The 15,417-nt window shown below is 40.1% G+C and overlaps 1 protein-coding gene across 2 annotated transcripts in view; it reads right to left on the reverse strand.

Moving 5' to 3' along the window:
* The window catches only part of ZC2HC1A (zinc finger C2HC-type containing 1A), a 60,517-nt gene that overhangs the window by 14,257 nt on the left and 30,843 nt on the right, over nt 1–15,417 (reverse strand). For both annotated transcript variants that reach the window (XM_074944202.1, XM_074944201.1), the window contains exons 4-7: nt 15,132–15,273; nt 12,492–12,640; nt 11,002–11,098; nt 9,926–10,034 (exon numbers count right to left, since the gene is read on the reverse strand). In XM_074944202.1, coding sequence (XP_074800303.1) covers nt 9,926–10,034; nt 11,002–11,098; nt 12,492–12,640; nt 15,132–15,273 — 497 coding nt within the window. The remainder of the gene's footprint in view (nt 1–9,925; nt 10,035–11,001; nt 11,099–12,491; nt 12,641–15,131; nt 15,274–15,417) is intronic.

The raw sequence follows: 15,417 nt of genomic DNA on the forward strand, positions 1-15,417 counted from the left end.
TCTTAATTCATCAACGTTCCCTCAGCTTTGCTCTGGCTTTTAATAACCCATGAAAATTAGTTATTTACCTTGTATACCTCTCTGACATGAATATTATCCTTCAATCATTTCTACAGTATCATCATCTTAAAGATGCTGAATTCATGCGGTTTGCAAGATACTACAGAAGTGCAGTAAGGCTTTGCACAGCTCTTGAAACTCACATTACCTCAATGGAGCGTCAGCAGAAACGGCTATACAATAAATAACACGATCAACAATACGAAATACAGTTGCCATGGCAATATAGCTGACCTTAAAAATCCAAGCTAATTGAGTCGTTTACTTTGTTGGTAGGAATTTGAGGTCAGCACAGTCAGAAAGATGATGTTTGGAGGTGTGGAACTGATCAGGACGTATACGCGTTTAAGCAGTCCTCAATAGAGAATTAAAGCTGTGTAAGAATTGTGTATAAATGTATTTTAAAGACTAACTAAAATAGCTGGCAGAAACAAAGGGATTTTAAAAAGATTGTGGCAGAACTGCTTGTGAAGACATTTCTAGGATTGGACAGGTCTTCAGAATCTGCACACAGTAAACTTTAGCCACAACAGACAGCATTATTGCCAACATCAGGCATGACCTCCAACAGACCTGCCTTTTACCATTATAAAATGGAAATGCTAAATAGAGCTAATCAGATATTTTTGATAACACTTTTTTTGGTCAGCAAATGCCAATTTGACAAAAGAGAAACCCTTTGCCGGAAAGGATCAATTTGAAGAATTTCCCAATCTGAAAAATATTTGGAAAAAATTTTCAAGTTGTTGAAATGTCCTGTTTGGACATTTTCTAAATGAAAAAGTTTCATTTCTTAGGCAGAAACACATTTTGGTTTCAAAATATAAGTGAATGTATAGTAAAAAAAATTTAAAAAAAGAAGAAAAAAAAAGATTGAAATCAACATTAAATGTTTCAAAATTATCTAAATGAGATGTTTCTACTAACCGGATCAGAAATGGGGGGAGGAGAGGGTTGGTTCATGACTATTACTGAGATTTTAACCTTTTGTCCTGATTTGGGATGGGAAAAATATTTGAAGTCTCAAAAATTCTCACGGGATGGGAAAACCGTTTCCCACCACCCAGCTCTAATTCAATGGACATAATAAACTTTAATCCTATCACCATTTCATTTTCCAACCCCAGTTCACAAATCCAGTCAACCACTGAGCTATCCCTCTCCCCAATCTGCTACAGCAACTGATTTAAGTAGTAGGTTCCATACCACAGTTAGTAGTTCTGCAGTTTCATATTTGAGTTCTTCAGAACCCTTGGTTGAATACCATCTGGTCCTGGTGACTTACTGCTGTGTAATTTATTAATGTGTGCCAAAACCTCCTCTACTGACATCTCAGTCTGGGACAGTTCCTCCTCCTAAAAAACAATGGGTTGGGTATGGGGCGTCTCCCCTAAATCCTCAGCTGTGAAGACCAATGCAAAGAATTTATCTGGCTTCTCTGCATTGGCCCTGTCTTCCCAGAGTGTTCCTTTAGCACCTCAGTTGTCCAGTAGTCTCACTCGCTGTTTGGTAGGCTTCCTGCTTCTGATATATTTAAAAGTAATTGCTGTTAGTTTTTTGTTTTTAGCTAGTTGCTCTTCCAAATTCTTTCTTGGCCTTCCTTATTATATTTTTACATTTGACTTGCCAGCATTTATGCTTCCTATTATCCTCAGTAGGATCTGACTTCCAATTTTTAAAGGATGCCCTTTTGCCTCTAACCATGTCTTTTTACTCTGCTGTTTAGAATTACAACATAAAATGGAGCTACAGAATTTTCTTATTACAAAATTATTTAAAAGCAACAGTGCATTTTAGAAATCGCCTTTAAAACAGTTGTGGTTAATTGTCTCATCTGAATAGCAATTCTTTTTAACAAGTCTCATGCAGCAGTGAAGGAATGCCACCTAGAGGGCAAGGGTAAAGCTGCATCCTTATGCGTTTTACTTTTAACTGCTTCTAATTTCTTCTAATTTTAGCTATCTGTGCACAGATATCTTATCTGTGCTCCCTTCCCCCTACCACACAAAATACCTACTGTAATTCTAGTAGTGAGAGACATATTGTCTGGACTACAAATAATACATTGCATTTCTGTATCTTTCATCTGAGCACCTCAAAGCACTTTATTATTGTGAATCAATTAAGCCTCACAACATCTTTGTAACAGGTATAGGACCACTTTATCTAACACAGAAATGGTTGTTTAATAGTATACAGAAGCACTATTCCACAGTTTGTCATAGGACATGAAGAGCACTATATTTAGTTGAAAATTCAGGCATGATTTAGTTAGAGTGAATACAATTATTCAAGTTGGAATATGGCCAGGACATTGGGGTTCATCTGTTTATTTTCCTGAAAACTGTGTGGACCCTTTAATGCCTAAAAGTGATCGAGACCTTCGTTTTATGTTTCAATTGAAATATACTACTTCAAACAGCACACTGTCCCACAACTCCATGCTCAATAATTGGTTCAGTATTGACTCAGAGGGAAAAGTGACACTTCCTGCAGCATGTTACTTGGAGGTCTGTCACCCTAGAACTAACTATGCCTGAACTTGTTTATCTTGTATGGTATAATGAAAGCACAGAGCAGTACAGTAAAATTAAAGGTAAGGTATCTAACATTCTTTTACTGTTTAAACTACTAATCCATAACAAAGTATATAAGAGAATAAACTCTTATGCTTTGGCTTTATGAAGGTAATTTTTTTGAGGGTCTTAAAGCTCCATTTGTATTTTTAAAAGGAATTTATTCTTCTATATTTCTCGATGCAATTTAGTTATATTTTAAATAATAAATGTTTTAATATGAAAAAATGTTTCATCTTGATAGAAACTTTATTTTAATTTACCCTTTCAGAATGTTGATCATTAGACTTCCTCTCATTATACTCTGTTCTGATTTATGTGGATATTACATAGAAAGAGCTACATTATTCTCATTTGACAGATACAGTTACAGAGAGATTAAGGCCAAAATTGTCAAAGGTGTCCATTAACTTTGGGTGTCCAACTTGAAATGCCTAGGGCCTGATTTTTCAGAGAATGGAACACTTTTATAGCCCTTTATATTTTCAAAGCAGAGCTGCTATTGACTTCATCTGCTGCTATGGGTACTTTACCACTTCTGCAAATCCATCTGTAGGGTCTCAAGTTGGGCACCCAGAAAATGAGGAACACAGTGTCAGTGGCCAGCTGTGAAAAATTTGTTTTCAGTGACTTGCCCAGCATCACACAGGAACTATTTAGCAGAGGCACAGACAGAATCAAGTTCTCAGCAGGGGCATTCAACTGCCTCAACCATGAGGCCATCCTTTCTCTTCCTGCCATCCCCGGTCTCACTCCCTACACACCTCCCTTTGCAACAAATGAAGCAGGGGTCCTACAGTGAAGTCTCCTTCATTGTATAACCCTGGTTTATGCCCAAATCAGGTCTATACCATGTACTGAATGAGGCAGGGGACTGTGGGGAAAAAAAACCAATATGTCATTATGTAATTAAAGTGTCCACATAAGTGGGCCAAATAAAGGCAACCTTAATTCTAGCATTCCCTAACTTCTCAGTGCTTGACTTTGTAAACCTTAATAATGTTCTTTTAATGTAGTATTTTTCCAATGTAATTTAAGTTTAAAAAAAATTCTGTAAAAACAAAGTTCATCTAGGAACATCTTATTGACATCCATAAGCGTCATCAGCAGGTTTGTGACTTTTAGATTCAGAGAACAGACCTCCACCTCTTAAACTAACAGAATAACTGGTAGCAGTAGTAGGTTGTTATCCTCTATGCAGACCAGCCAGTACAGATGTGCTTTTAGAACTTACAGCTATTTAGAAGCATGAACTTTAAACAGGAATTATCCACACCACAGTGAGAAAGATTATGGAAGGAGCAGAAAAACAGGGAACCAACAGGAACGCCACAGGCTAAATGACATTTCTGAAAATTATATTTAAAAGTTTTAAAAACTGAAGGAATCGTAAATTGGAAGGAATACCACTGCATATTTGTGCAAGTTTTAAATTGCTCTGATTTAAAAATGTGTCTTCAGATAAAAATTCATTTCACTGCTTGAAAATAATGTCTAGTCAGTTATTCAATTCTCTAAATAAAGTTTGCTCCAAGCCATATGTAAGATGCTGCTTAAGGCACTCATCTGAAGTGGCCATACAGGTGTTCTTTAATTTCTGGGGGCTGGTCTACACTATAGCTGAAAGGTTTCAGAGTAGCAGCCGTGTTAGTCCGTATTTGCAAAAAGAAAAGGAGTACTTGTGGCACCTTAGCGACTAACCAATTTATTTGAGCATAAGCTTTCGTGAGCTGCTCACTTCAGTAGCTCACGAAAGCTTATGCTCAAATAAATTTGTTAGTCTCTAAGGTGCCACAAGTACTCCTTTTCTTTTTACTATAGCTGTAAGTCAACCTATGTTACGGTAATGTAACTGAAGTTTACGTAACTTAGGTCAACGCGGTGTATCGACGGGAGACACTCTCTCGCCAACTCACTTTACTCTTCATGGGGAGCTGGAGTACAGGAGTCGATGGGAGAATGCTCTGCCATTGCCTTAGATGGTCTTCACCAGACCCACTAAATCGACACCACTGAATCAGTCGCAACAGTGCAGATCTAGCCATAAGTATAGACAAGCCCTAAGTATCAGAAGAGGAAATGGAAGATGTTTTCCTCTATTTTCTTCCTTTCCCCATTACATTTCCTAAAGCAGAGACAGATTGAAGAAAACATGCTCAGTGAGCAAATGAACTAGGAAATTAGTTCAACTGGGAATTCTAAAGAGGGAAGAGTCAGATCTACCCCCTCGTCACCAATAGACAGGGTGAACAGATAGCAAGTGTGAAAAATCAGGACGGGGGTGGGGGGGTAATAGGAGCCCATATAAAAAAAAGCCCCAAATATCAGGACTGTCCCTATAAAATTGGGACATCTGGTCACCTTACCAATAGAGACTGACTGGGGAGCTCTGCCCACAGCAGGGGACCTCTTGACAGACAGCTTGGGCTTAGTGCTGAGTCAGGAGCCATCATAGCCACTCTATCACTGGCTGGACCTGTTCACTCATCACCAAGAGAGCCTATAATTGGAAAGCTCTGCCCATAGCAGAGGACCATTGCAAAGAGAGGGACTCAGAGCCAGGCTGAGATTATACCATCTGTGGGTGTTTCTATTTTGTAATCTTGTCCATCTGCCACTCACCATACCACTTTTCTGCATCATAGCATCTATCCTCCTCCTCCCTCGCCACACTGGCTCCATCTCCCCTCTCTGGTTACCCACCCTCCTTTACAGTTCCCACCACCTCTGGCTACTCTTATTCCCCTCTCCATCCCAAACTCCTTCCTGCCTCCCACCACTACAAATTCAGGTCCTACATCTGCATCCTCCTCCCCACCTCTGGTGACATTTGCCCCAACCCTGGCCATCACTCCATCTCCCACACTCATTCCTGGCACTATGTGTGACCCCCTCATTCCACCATTCCTAACCTCACACTTAGGCCCCTTGATCCCCATTCACTGGTCCCCTTTTCTTGATCTCTCAGGAATGCCCACTCCACCTCTAAAATAATCACAGCTATCCACCACCTCTTTATATCTTGTTCCTTTCAGCTCCTAGCTCTCACAGGGGCCTGGATCCCTTTGACTGGTCCTGCCTCTGCAGCTGCCCTCTCCTCTTTACACACTCCCTGATGTGGATCAGACTGGGGCGGGGAGGGAGTACTGGGTTTCTCCTCTCCCATTTCTGCACTTCCAACACTCTCCTCCTCCCCTTTCCCACTCGTTTTCCTCTTCTGAACATCACTTCTCTGGCTTCTCTTCTCTCCTTCCTCTATGCTGCCATCATCTATCACCCACCAAACTCCTCCTCATCAGCTGGGAATGGGCGACAGAGAATGGATCACTTGATGATTACCTGCTCTGTTCATTCCCTCTGGGGCACCTGGCATCGGCCATTGTCGGAAGACAGGAAACTGGGCTAGATGGACCTTTGGTCTGACCCAGTATGGCCATTCTTATGTTCAGCCTCTCGCCCTAATTTCAACTCCTGGCTCTCTCTCCTCCTCACAGTCTCCCACATTCATCCTCGGTGACTTCAACTTCCATGTTAATGGCCCACCTGACCCCTTAGCTGTACATTTCCTCACCCTCCCAAGCCCATGGCTGTTCCCTCAACCTTTTCATTCCACCTGCAGCCGTGGATCAACTCTTCCAGTCCCCAAGAAGGCCATTCACTTGGCTTGGTTTTTACCAACCATGGTGCACTCTCTCTCTCTCTCTGAGCTCTCTGTTGCTGAGTTCCCCCTCTCCAAACTGATCACCTGGTCTCTTTCGGCAGTGTTCCTCCCACACCAACCCTTACTCTCAGGTCCTGTCCGTCAGCCTTTCCATGACTTCCAGTCCTTCAGCACGGATGGCTTGTTGTCTGCTGTCAGTCCCCACCTCTTCCATGGCTGTTGATTCTTTCCATGCTTCACTCTTCTCTACCCTTAACTATTTTGCCCCTCTCTCCCATCACAACCCCATTCGGCTGTTTCCCCTCACAATACAAACATGCTGTAGAATTTTTCCTTCTTAAAAAAAAAAAAAAAAAAGAACAGAAACCTTAACCACACTTGCTTTTCTAACCACCACCTCATGTCCCTTTCACCTCTAAGCTCACTGAGTGCACTGTTTTCAATCCTTGTCTGGAGTTCCTCTCCTCCATGCTAGACCCTCTCCAATCTGGCATTCACCCCTTCCACTCCATTGAAACTGCTCTAGTCACAGTTTCTAATGACCTTTTCCTAGCTGAAGTTCAGAACCAGTACTCCAGCCCCATTCTCCTTGACCTGTCAGTTGCTTTTGACACATTTGGCTTCTGTAACTCTGGTTCTTGTTCTATCTCTCTAATTACTCCTTCAGTCCTCTGGAGGATCGTCATCATCCACTGTCAAACTTTCTGTGGGGGTTCCACACACTTCTGTCCTTGGTCTCCATCTCTTCTCCCTCTACATCTTATCTCTGGGTAATCTCATCTGCAAACATAAATTCAACTGCCATCTATGCTGAAAACTCAAAGATCTACTTCTCTACTTCAGACTTGTCTCCTTCTGTCTAAACTAAAATCTCAGCCTCTCTCTCTTTGACATCTCCTCATGGATGTCTAGCCATCAGTTCAAACTCAACTTGGCTAAAACAGAGCTCCCAATATTCCCACCCCTATCCTAAGTCCTCCTCGCTACCTACTTTCACGATCATTGTGGACAACACCACTTCCTGCATGTTACTCAGACCCATAACCTGGGTGTCACCTTCGACTTGGACCTCTCACTCTAGGTCATCACATATACACTATGTCAAAGTCTTCTTGATTCTTTCTGCATAACATCTTTCAGAGACTGCCTTTCTTATCCATCCACACAGCTAAAACTCTCAATCAGGCTCGCATCATTTCATTTCTTGATCACTACAACAAACACCTTTTTCTCAGGCCCGGACAAATCCAACTTTGCGTTGTTCACATCCATTCAGATTGCTACTGCAAAGATGATTCTCCTCACCCATTGCTTCGACAATGCCAACCCTCTATATGAATCTCCTCAATGACATCCTCTCTCCACCACATCAGACATAAGCTACTTATTTTTACTTCCTGGTCCCTAAACGGCCTATCACCACCCTACTTATTGTCATAAAATCATAGAAATGTACTGTTGGAAGAGACCTTAAGACATCATCAAGTCCATCTTCCTGCACTGTGGGAGGACCAAGTAAACCTAGACCATCCCTGACAGGTGTTTGTCCAACCTGTTTTTAAAAGCCTCCAATACTGGTGATTCCACAACCTCCCTTGGAAGCCTGTAGCAGGGTTTAATTACCCTTATAGTTAGACAGTTTTTCCTAACATTTAACTTAAATCTCCCTTGCTGCAGATTAAGCCAACTACTTCTTGTCCTACCTTCAGTGGCTATGGAAAACAATTGATTGATTGATTTATAACAGCCCTTAACACATTTAAAAACTGTTATCAGGTCGCCCTTCAGTCTTCTTTTCTCAAGACTAAACATGTCCAGTCCAGTTTTCCTCATAGGTCACATTTCCTAAACCTTTTATCATTTTTGTTGCTCTCCCCATTTGTCCACATCTTTCCTAAACTGCTGTGCCTAGAACTGGACACAGTACTCCAGCTGAGGCCTCGCCACCATTGAGCAGAGTGAGACAGTTAACCTCCCATGTTTTCATATGACACTCCTGTTAATACACCCCAGAATGATAGCCTTTTTTGCAGATGAATCACATTGTTGATTTATATTCAATATGTGATCCACTGTAACCCCCAGATCCTTTTCAGCAGTACTACCACTTAGCCAGTTATTCCCAGATGTTGTAGTTGTGCATTTGATTTTTAATTCCTAAGTGAAGTATTTTACACTTCTCTTTTACTGAATTTTATCTTGAATTCAGACCAATTTTCAAATTTGTCAGGGTCTTTTTGAATTCTAATCCTGTCCTCCAAAGTGCTTGTAATCCTTCCTAACTTAGTGTTATCTGCGTATTTTATAAGCATACCCTCCACTCCATTATCCAAGTCATTAATTAAAATATTGACTAGTACCAGACCAAGGACTGATCCTGCAGGACTCCATTAGATATGCCCTCCCATTTTGACAGCAAACCATTGACAACTACTCTGAGTATGTCATCTCTCATTTACTATCAAAATGTCTATGATACCAGCCTTCACTTCCCACTGGTTAAGTTTTCAAAGAAGCGCCTTCGTGCTTTCTCCCATGTTACCCATCCTCCTTCAAAACCCTCCTTTTCCATGATGCCTACAAAAAAAACTTGGCAACAGTTAGACCACTAGTGTGCGGATACCACTGCCTATCATGCTGACCAATATGGTCTCAGTATTTCTTGGTACTCCTCCGTCTGTCTGTATCCAACTGTGTCGTCTTATCTCTTAGACTGTAAGCTCTTTGGGATGGAATCCGTCTTTTTGTTCTGTGTTTCTACAGTGCAAAGCACGATGTGGTCCTGGTCCATGACTGGGGCTCTTAAGCACTATGATAATACAAATAATAATAATATAAAAGCAACAATTTCTAACTTTACAGGTCGGCATCATTTCTTCCTTTTCTTTTTCTCCTTCTATTTCCTTATTTCTTTCTCCTCTTCTCTCTTCTCTTCAATATTTCTGTTTTCAACTTTCTAATTCTCATTTATTTTCTTACCCTTTCCTGTATCCCTACTTATCTCTTTGTCTTTACCTCCCATCTCTTTCTTGCACACATCCCTTCATGCTTCCCCCATCATGTTCCTCACAGTACATGCTTATCCTTCCCTTTAAGGCATACACAAAAAAAACACCTACCCTGTTTCTTGAACTGCATGAGGCTGTGACAGGAGCACTCTGGGGAACAGTGAGCCCATGAAGCTAGCTGCTGGAGGAGGGAAGAACTAGGAAAGGCTGCCACAGAATGGGGGAGAAGAAGCTGGATTGAGGTAGGTCAGGAGTATGGAGCTATGGAAAAGGCTGGGAACTGCGCTGATCCATAGGGGGCTAAGCCTTCTCAACATCATATCCTTTTGTTTACATAGTCAAGGAGGCATTTGTCAAGCTTGATGGCCCTTAAACTTACCACTTCCTAAACTGTAATCATGGAGTGCTATGTAAACATACCACGCCAAATTCATCTTTGGTTCATACACAGAAAAGTCAACAGAGTTAAATCAGGGATGAAATTGGCCCATTTCATCTCTACCATTAATAGAAAGAATAGCAATTAGTTTAAACTATATCAATAGCACAGTGAACAACTAACATTTTCAAAATCATCAGGGACAAATCAAACGTTAACTACAAAATTAATGTGGACTTACCCTGCTTGTGGGCTTGTCATGCTCACTGAATTTTTATGAGCTGGAGATAAGGTCTGAATTTTGCTTCCAGAAGGCCCACCTGTAGATAACACTTTACTCGTAGGTGTACCTTACGATATAAAGAAGCTAATATTAGATTTTGCTCCTAGATGCAAAAATAGTATTCTTGTATGATATCATGTACTGCCCACTTTGGAATCATTACACTACTACTTAAAAATAATTTCTGAATATATAACGGCATTAGCAAAAGTACTAATCATTACCTAGAAAATTCACAGAAGCACACTGAGACAATAAGGTCTATTGTATTCTAAAATATGGGGCATTGGTTGGTGTGTTCTGCATTTTAAAGAAAATTCTATAATGCATAGGGCCTGCATAACTGCAATAATGAATTTCACAGATATAAATGATAGGTGCCTATTTGCGACTAGAATAGGGCCCAATGTTTATAGACTTTGCTTTACTATACATATTTTTTAATTCTTTCGTAGTATATGCAGTGTACAAATTTATTAGAGAATTTACCAACTAAAAGAAAAATCTGACTTCAAATCTGATCAGTTCACAGAGGTCCCAGTTAAACAAAGTACTTAACCACATGTGTAATTTAGCATGAAAGCAGTCCCAGTGACCTCACTAGAACTATGATTAAAGATACACACGTGCTAAAGCGTCTTGATGAACTGAGACTGAAATCCCTATTTTAGGACATTTACTAAATCTTTACTTTAACTGATTTTTTGTTGCGTAAATAACTTTACAAATGAACATCATAATATGTGCTCATCACAAATGTAGCCAAAGGCCTGAGATTACAAAAAACTAGTAAAAGCAAGTGGAAGAAGTATGCAAGTAAAAGCCAGCCGCCATTTAATTCACCATTCGCCATTTAATTCATGTGCTACTGTTTGAGTTCTATGAGTTCCCCATAAGAAGCTTTTATGTCCTGTCTTTCTCTGTGTGCACCACTTGTAGAACTCTACAGCTACTAAAATTATACGATCTTGATTTCATAGTTTGAAATTAGTTATTTAGAAAGTAGTTGCATAATTCAAAATACCAGTTCATACCTACAACAGTTTTGCTAACATTAGTTGGCTGTGGTAAGCGTGATGAGGATGGTGTTGCTCCTGCAGAAGGTGCCTTTTTAACTGTAGCAGGCTTGTACTGTAACAATGGACATAAAACTCAACTACAACATAATTAATTATTTAGCTGTTTAATCAAGTAATTAAATGTAACATGAAAGATTGTTAGCCTGTCTTCCCATCCCAGTTCCTGAAATTATCATCAGTCAGCATTGCTTCTGGAACAGTGGTTGAAGAAATTGTTTCTACTGGTTTGAAAGACATTTCCTATCCATTTAATGTAAAATACTGTAGAAAAGATTAAAAACAATTCTAACTGGTAGAAACTTTTAAATTGTATCCCATTGTATCTCTCCCCACACTCCAATATCTCCCACTGCTCATCTCTTTTAATAACCCCTAATATTATCATGCCACAACTAAAATTTTCCTCTCTTAGGAGAGTGCTCAGGAAAGTAGCCTCTTTTCTTTGTTCCAAACTCCATTCACGCAACTGGATGGTGGACCAGTTTCTGCACAGACTTGGGGCCTAGTCACCTTCAGGACATAATGCAAGATTAACTAATTTTATTTAGCTTTTTACTAACTGTTTTAGTTTGTGTTTGTTTTGTATTTCGCCCTCTGAACTTAAAGCACCTAGCCCCTATGGTGAAGGTACAATAGAAAGAACAAGACATAATACATACACTCCGATCTCTCATTTGCTTCCTGTACTGTAAACCTAGCATCATTCTTGACCATTAGCATTTTCCTTCTCCGCCTATATCTCTCATGTCCAGAAATCTGCCTATCATCATCTAGACAACCATGTATATGTAAGTTACTTTTCTAACTGTGTGTCTGTGGGCACTGAATGTAATCTTATTGTAGGTTTTCCATCTCCTCCCAATAACTAAGTGCAACTCCCATCTCAGTAGTCTGCTCAAGTAGCTATTCAGACAATGGATATACAAAATACTGCTATCCAACGTCTCATATGTCCCATGAAGCAGAGCCATAACTGTCATAGTCTAGTACCTTCACTTGCTCCTCAGTTGTTTCAGAATCCAGTTAAAATTGCATTTCTTGTTTTTATGATGTTCTATGAACTTGTTTCAACCTAGTTTACAAACCTTGCCTCTCTGTACTCATCATCCTAATGCTTCCACGAACCTTCAGAAATTTGTTTATGCAGAAGTCTGGAGAGCTACTTCTCTGCCATTTTCCATAATCTCCACCTATATTTATGATACAGCTTTCTTTTCTCTGACTCCTATCATCTGGGAAAGTCTTCCTGTATCTCATCCAAAAACCCAAACTTTTCCCTTGTCTACGCCTCTTGATTTCTCTCTCCCACAGCTATGTTATTCTGGACTTGTATTATTTAACTCTATAAAGCATTTTGTGATACACCTAAAATGATTAACTGACTTGGCTTAACAATCACAAAGTCATAAAATAAATCACCAGTCAAAGAAAGTATTATAATTCACCTGTGTTCGAGCAGGCAGCTTCCCTTTTGCATCAGCAGACAATTTTCCTTTATTACTAATACGTGCTGCCTGTTCCTTGCAGAAATTGATGTGCCTGTCAGCTGCATTTTCATTAAATCTTCTTTGGCAATATGGGCATTGAATGTAATCTTAAAACAAAACAAAAAGCACCTTAATTTGAAAAAGGGGACATGAACAATGACTGGTTTTTCAGGCAGTTATGCACGCACCTTACAGTAATTTCTTCTAGATTATATTTCTCTAGTTTGCTTATCAGAATGTCTACAGCAGTGTGTCCCAAGTTTGGGACACCGCTTGTTCAGGGAAAGCCCCTGGCGGGCTGGGCCGGTTTGTTTACCTGCTGCGTCAGTAGGTTCGGCCTATCGCGGCTCCCACTGGCTGCGGTTCGCAGCTGCAGGCCAATGGGGGCTGAGGGAAATGGTGACTGGTACGTCCCTCGGCCCGTGCTGCTTCGCGCAGCCCCCACTGGCCTGCAGTGGCGAACCGCGGCCAGTGGGAGTCGTGATCGGCCAAACCTGCAGACACAGCAGGTAAACAAACCGGCCTGGCCCGCCAGGGTCTTTCCCTGACCAAGCAGCGTCCCAAGTTTGGGAAACACCGTCCTACAGGATTGTGTCAAAAGCCTAATTAAAATTCAAGATATATCATGTCTACAGCTGCCTTGCAGCCACTACGTCCCTTTGCATTTGAAGGCCCTTAGTTATGGTTGCGGTTTGAAATACATTTTCAAAAACTTTACTACTTAAGTCCCAAAAGATAACAACTGCAATTTCAAGTTTTCACTGATAGTTTTCAGGCAAGTGAATAATCCACCGTGCATATTGAAGGCAATACCAAAGAATGAGGTCACATACGGAAACTGAATCAAGGGGAAAATGTAGCTCACGTTAGAGGCATTCTTAAACAGGCTAATTTGTGGGGGCGTTGTAATTCAGGATGAAATGAATCACCATTGTGACTACAGTCTCTCTTACTTTACAAAAACAACTTTTGTTAGCCTTGCAAAAGCTAGGAAGAGCTACGCTAAAATTTATAACAATGAAAGACAATCCTGGCTTCTATGTTCAAATATGTTTCCTTAGAGATGGTAAATTTCAAGGAGCAAATATACTTGGGTCTTTAGAGGTAAAGCTGCAAAACATTCAGCATGTCTGAAACTACCCTTTAAGATATGGATGCCAGACTCAACAGGCTACAGTAATCAGTGTTCACATAGCTTCCATGTTTTGACCTTACACAGAGGAATGGTAATAAAAAGAGATTAGTCCAGTATAGCAACATACAACTTAACAGGCTGGTAGGCCTCTTCACATAAGTGCTGAGTGAGGAAGGAAAGGAGAGTGTCCTGCATTGGTGGTTACCTTTAAAATTACACAAATGCCATCAAATCAACAATAAATGATGGCAGTGCCCAAGCTGTGTACCATAAGATTCATCATACTGGATTAAACTAGTACTTCATTTAGCCCAGTGTCCTGTCTCCAATATTGGCCAGTACAAATGGAGCCAGAAATTCTGAATGAGTAATTATAGAAGAAACTGCTCACAGGGAAGAATTCTTCCCAATCTCCTCAGAGGGGGCATGATCTGAAACCCAACAGAAGTCTTTCCATTTACTTCAATGGGCTTTAAATCAGAACCTTAGAGGTTAGCTTAAGTCCTTAAGCATCAGGGTTTGTATCCTTTCCAAACTGTAATTGGTTGGTTTGTTTTTTGAAGTTTTTAACAAACAAGCCACCTGGCTAGGAGAAATACAGTTCTCATTGTCCTGTAGCATTTCAGTGGTTGAATGTGGGTTTTCGACATGTGACTTAATCAAAACAAGTGGACATAAACATATGCAGCAAAGCACACCCCAGATTTGATGCAGATACAAATAAATAGCTCCAATAAAGATGCTTTTTCAGCCCCATCAGGCTATTGTTCACTGGCTTGCTGGAAGGACCACAACAAAACACTAGTACAGGACTATACCAGTGATATTCTGCATGACCTCAATTTCAAACAAGATGTACATTATCCATAATGATAATTAAAATTTTCTTGACTTTAAATTTGGCACAGTAGTCCAGAAGAGTATAACATATCAGTTCAAATCTTGGGACATACACATATATTATCAGATAAATTTTATGTGAAGTCTTCACTTGACTATAGGCAGCTATCAGAGAAAAAAAAAAGGGTATAACAGCATGAGATCTATGTATGATCCTCAGCATGATTCTTATATTTTGTAGGGGGGGGCCTGCTTCTTAAAGGAAGATTTTCTTTTCCAAAGAAAGGAAACAAAAACCTGACTAATCTCATAAAAGTTATCTATTTCCTTCAGCTCCTTAGCCAACTGCCGGATTGTTCAATAACACTTTGACATGACATACATGTGTTAAAAGTGAAAAGAAAAGTCAGAGAAAATGGGATAACAAAAATAATAGGACGTAAACAATTCTTAGCCAGTCAGAATAAGTAACCACAACTCATCAGCTGCTTAGCTGTTATCAGATGACAGTTCTCTGTACGCATTCATTAACATTTTATTCCAATACATTCCTTATCAATTCAACACATACAACATATCAAAATTATTTACAAACACCTTCAGAACTTCACCATTTCACATACCTGGATCATATGAAGGTGGAGGAGGGGGAGGAAGTTTTCCACCCTCTTTGAGAGTTTGATCTAGTCCTTTGGCTGCTCGTATAGTTGCTATAAACTCCTCATGCTTTCGTCTCCAGTTGGACTGTTTTTTGGGGGGTTCTGGCTAAGAAGCCAACAGAAAAAAAACAACATTATGGGTTTTGGGTTCTTTCATTTTACAATAAATACATTTCTGATTTTATTATGCAATATTTAATACCATTATATTTAAAATCCCAACTGACCCTAAAGCTAAGGAAGACAAATA

The sequence above is a fragment of the Natator depressus genome, chromosome 2 (genome assembly GCF_965152275.1).
Source record: "Natator depressus isolate rNatDep1 chromosome 2, rNatDep2.hap1, whole genome shotgun sequence".
NCBI lineage: Eukaryota > Metazoa > Chordata > Testudines > Cheloniidae > Natator > Natator depressus.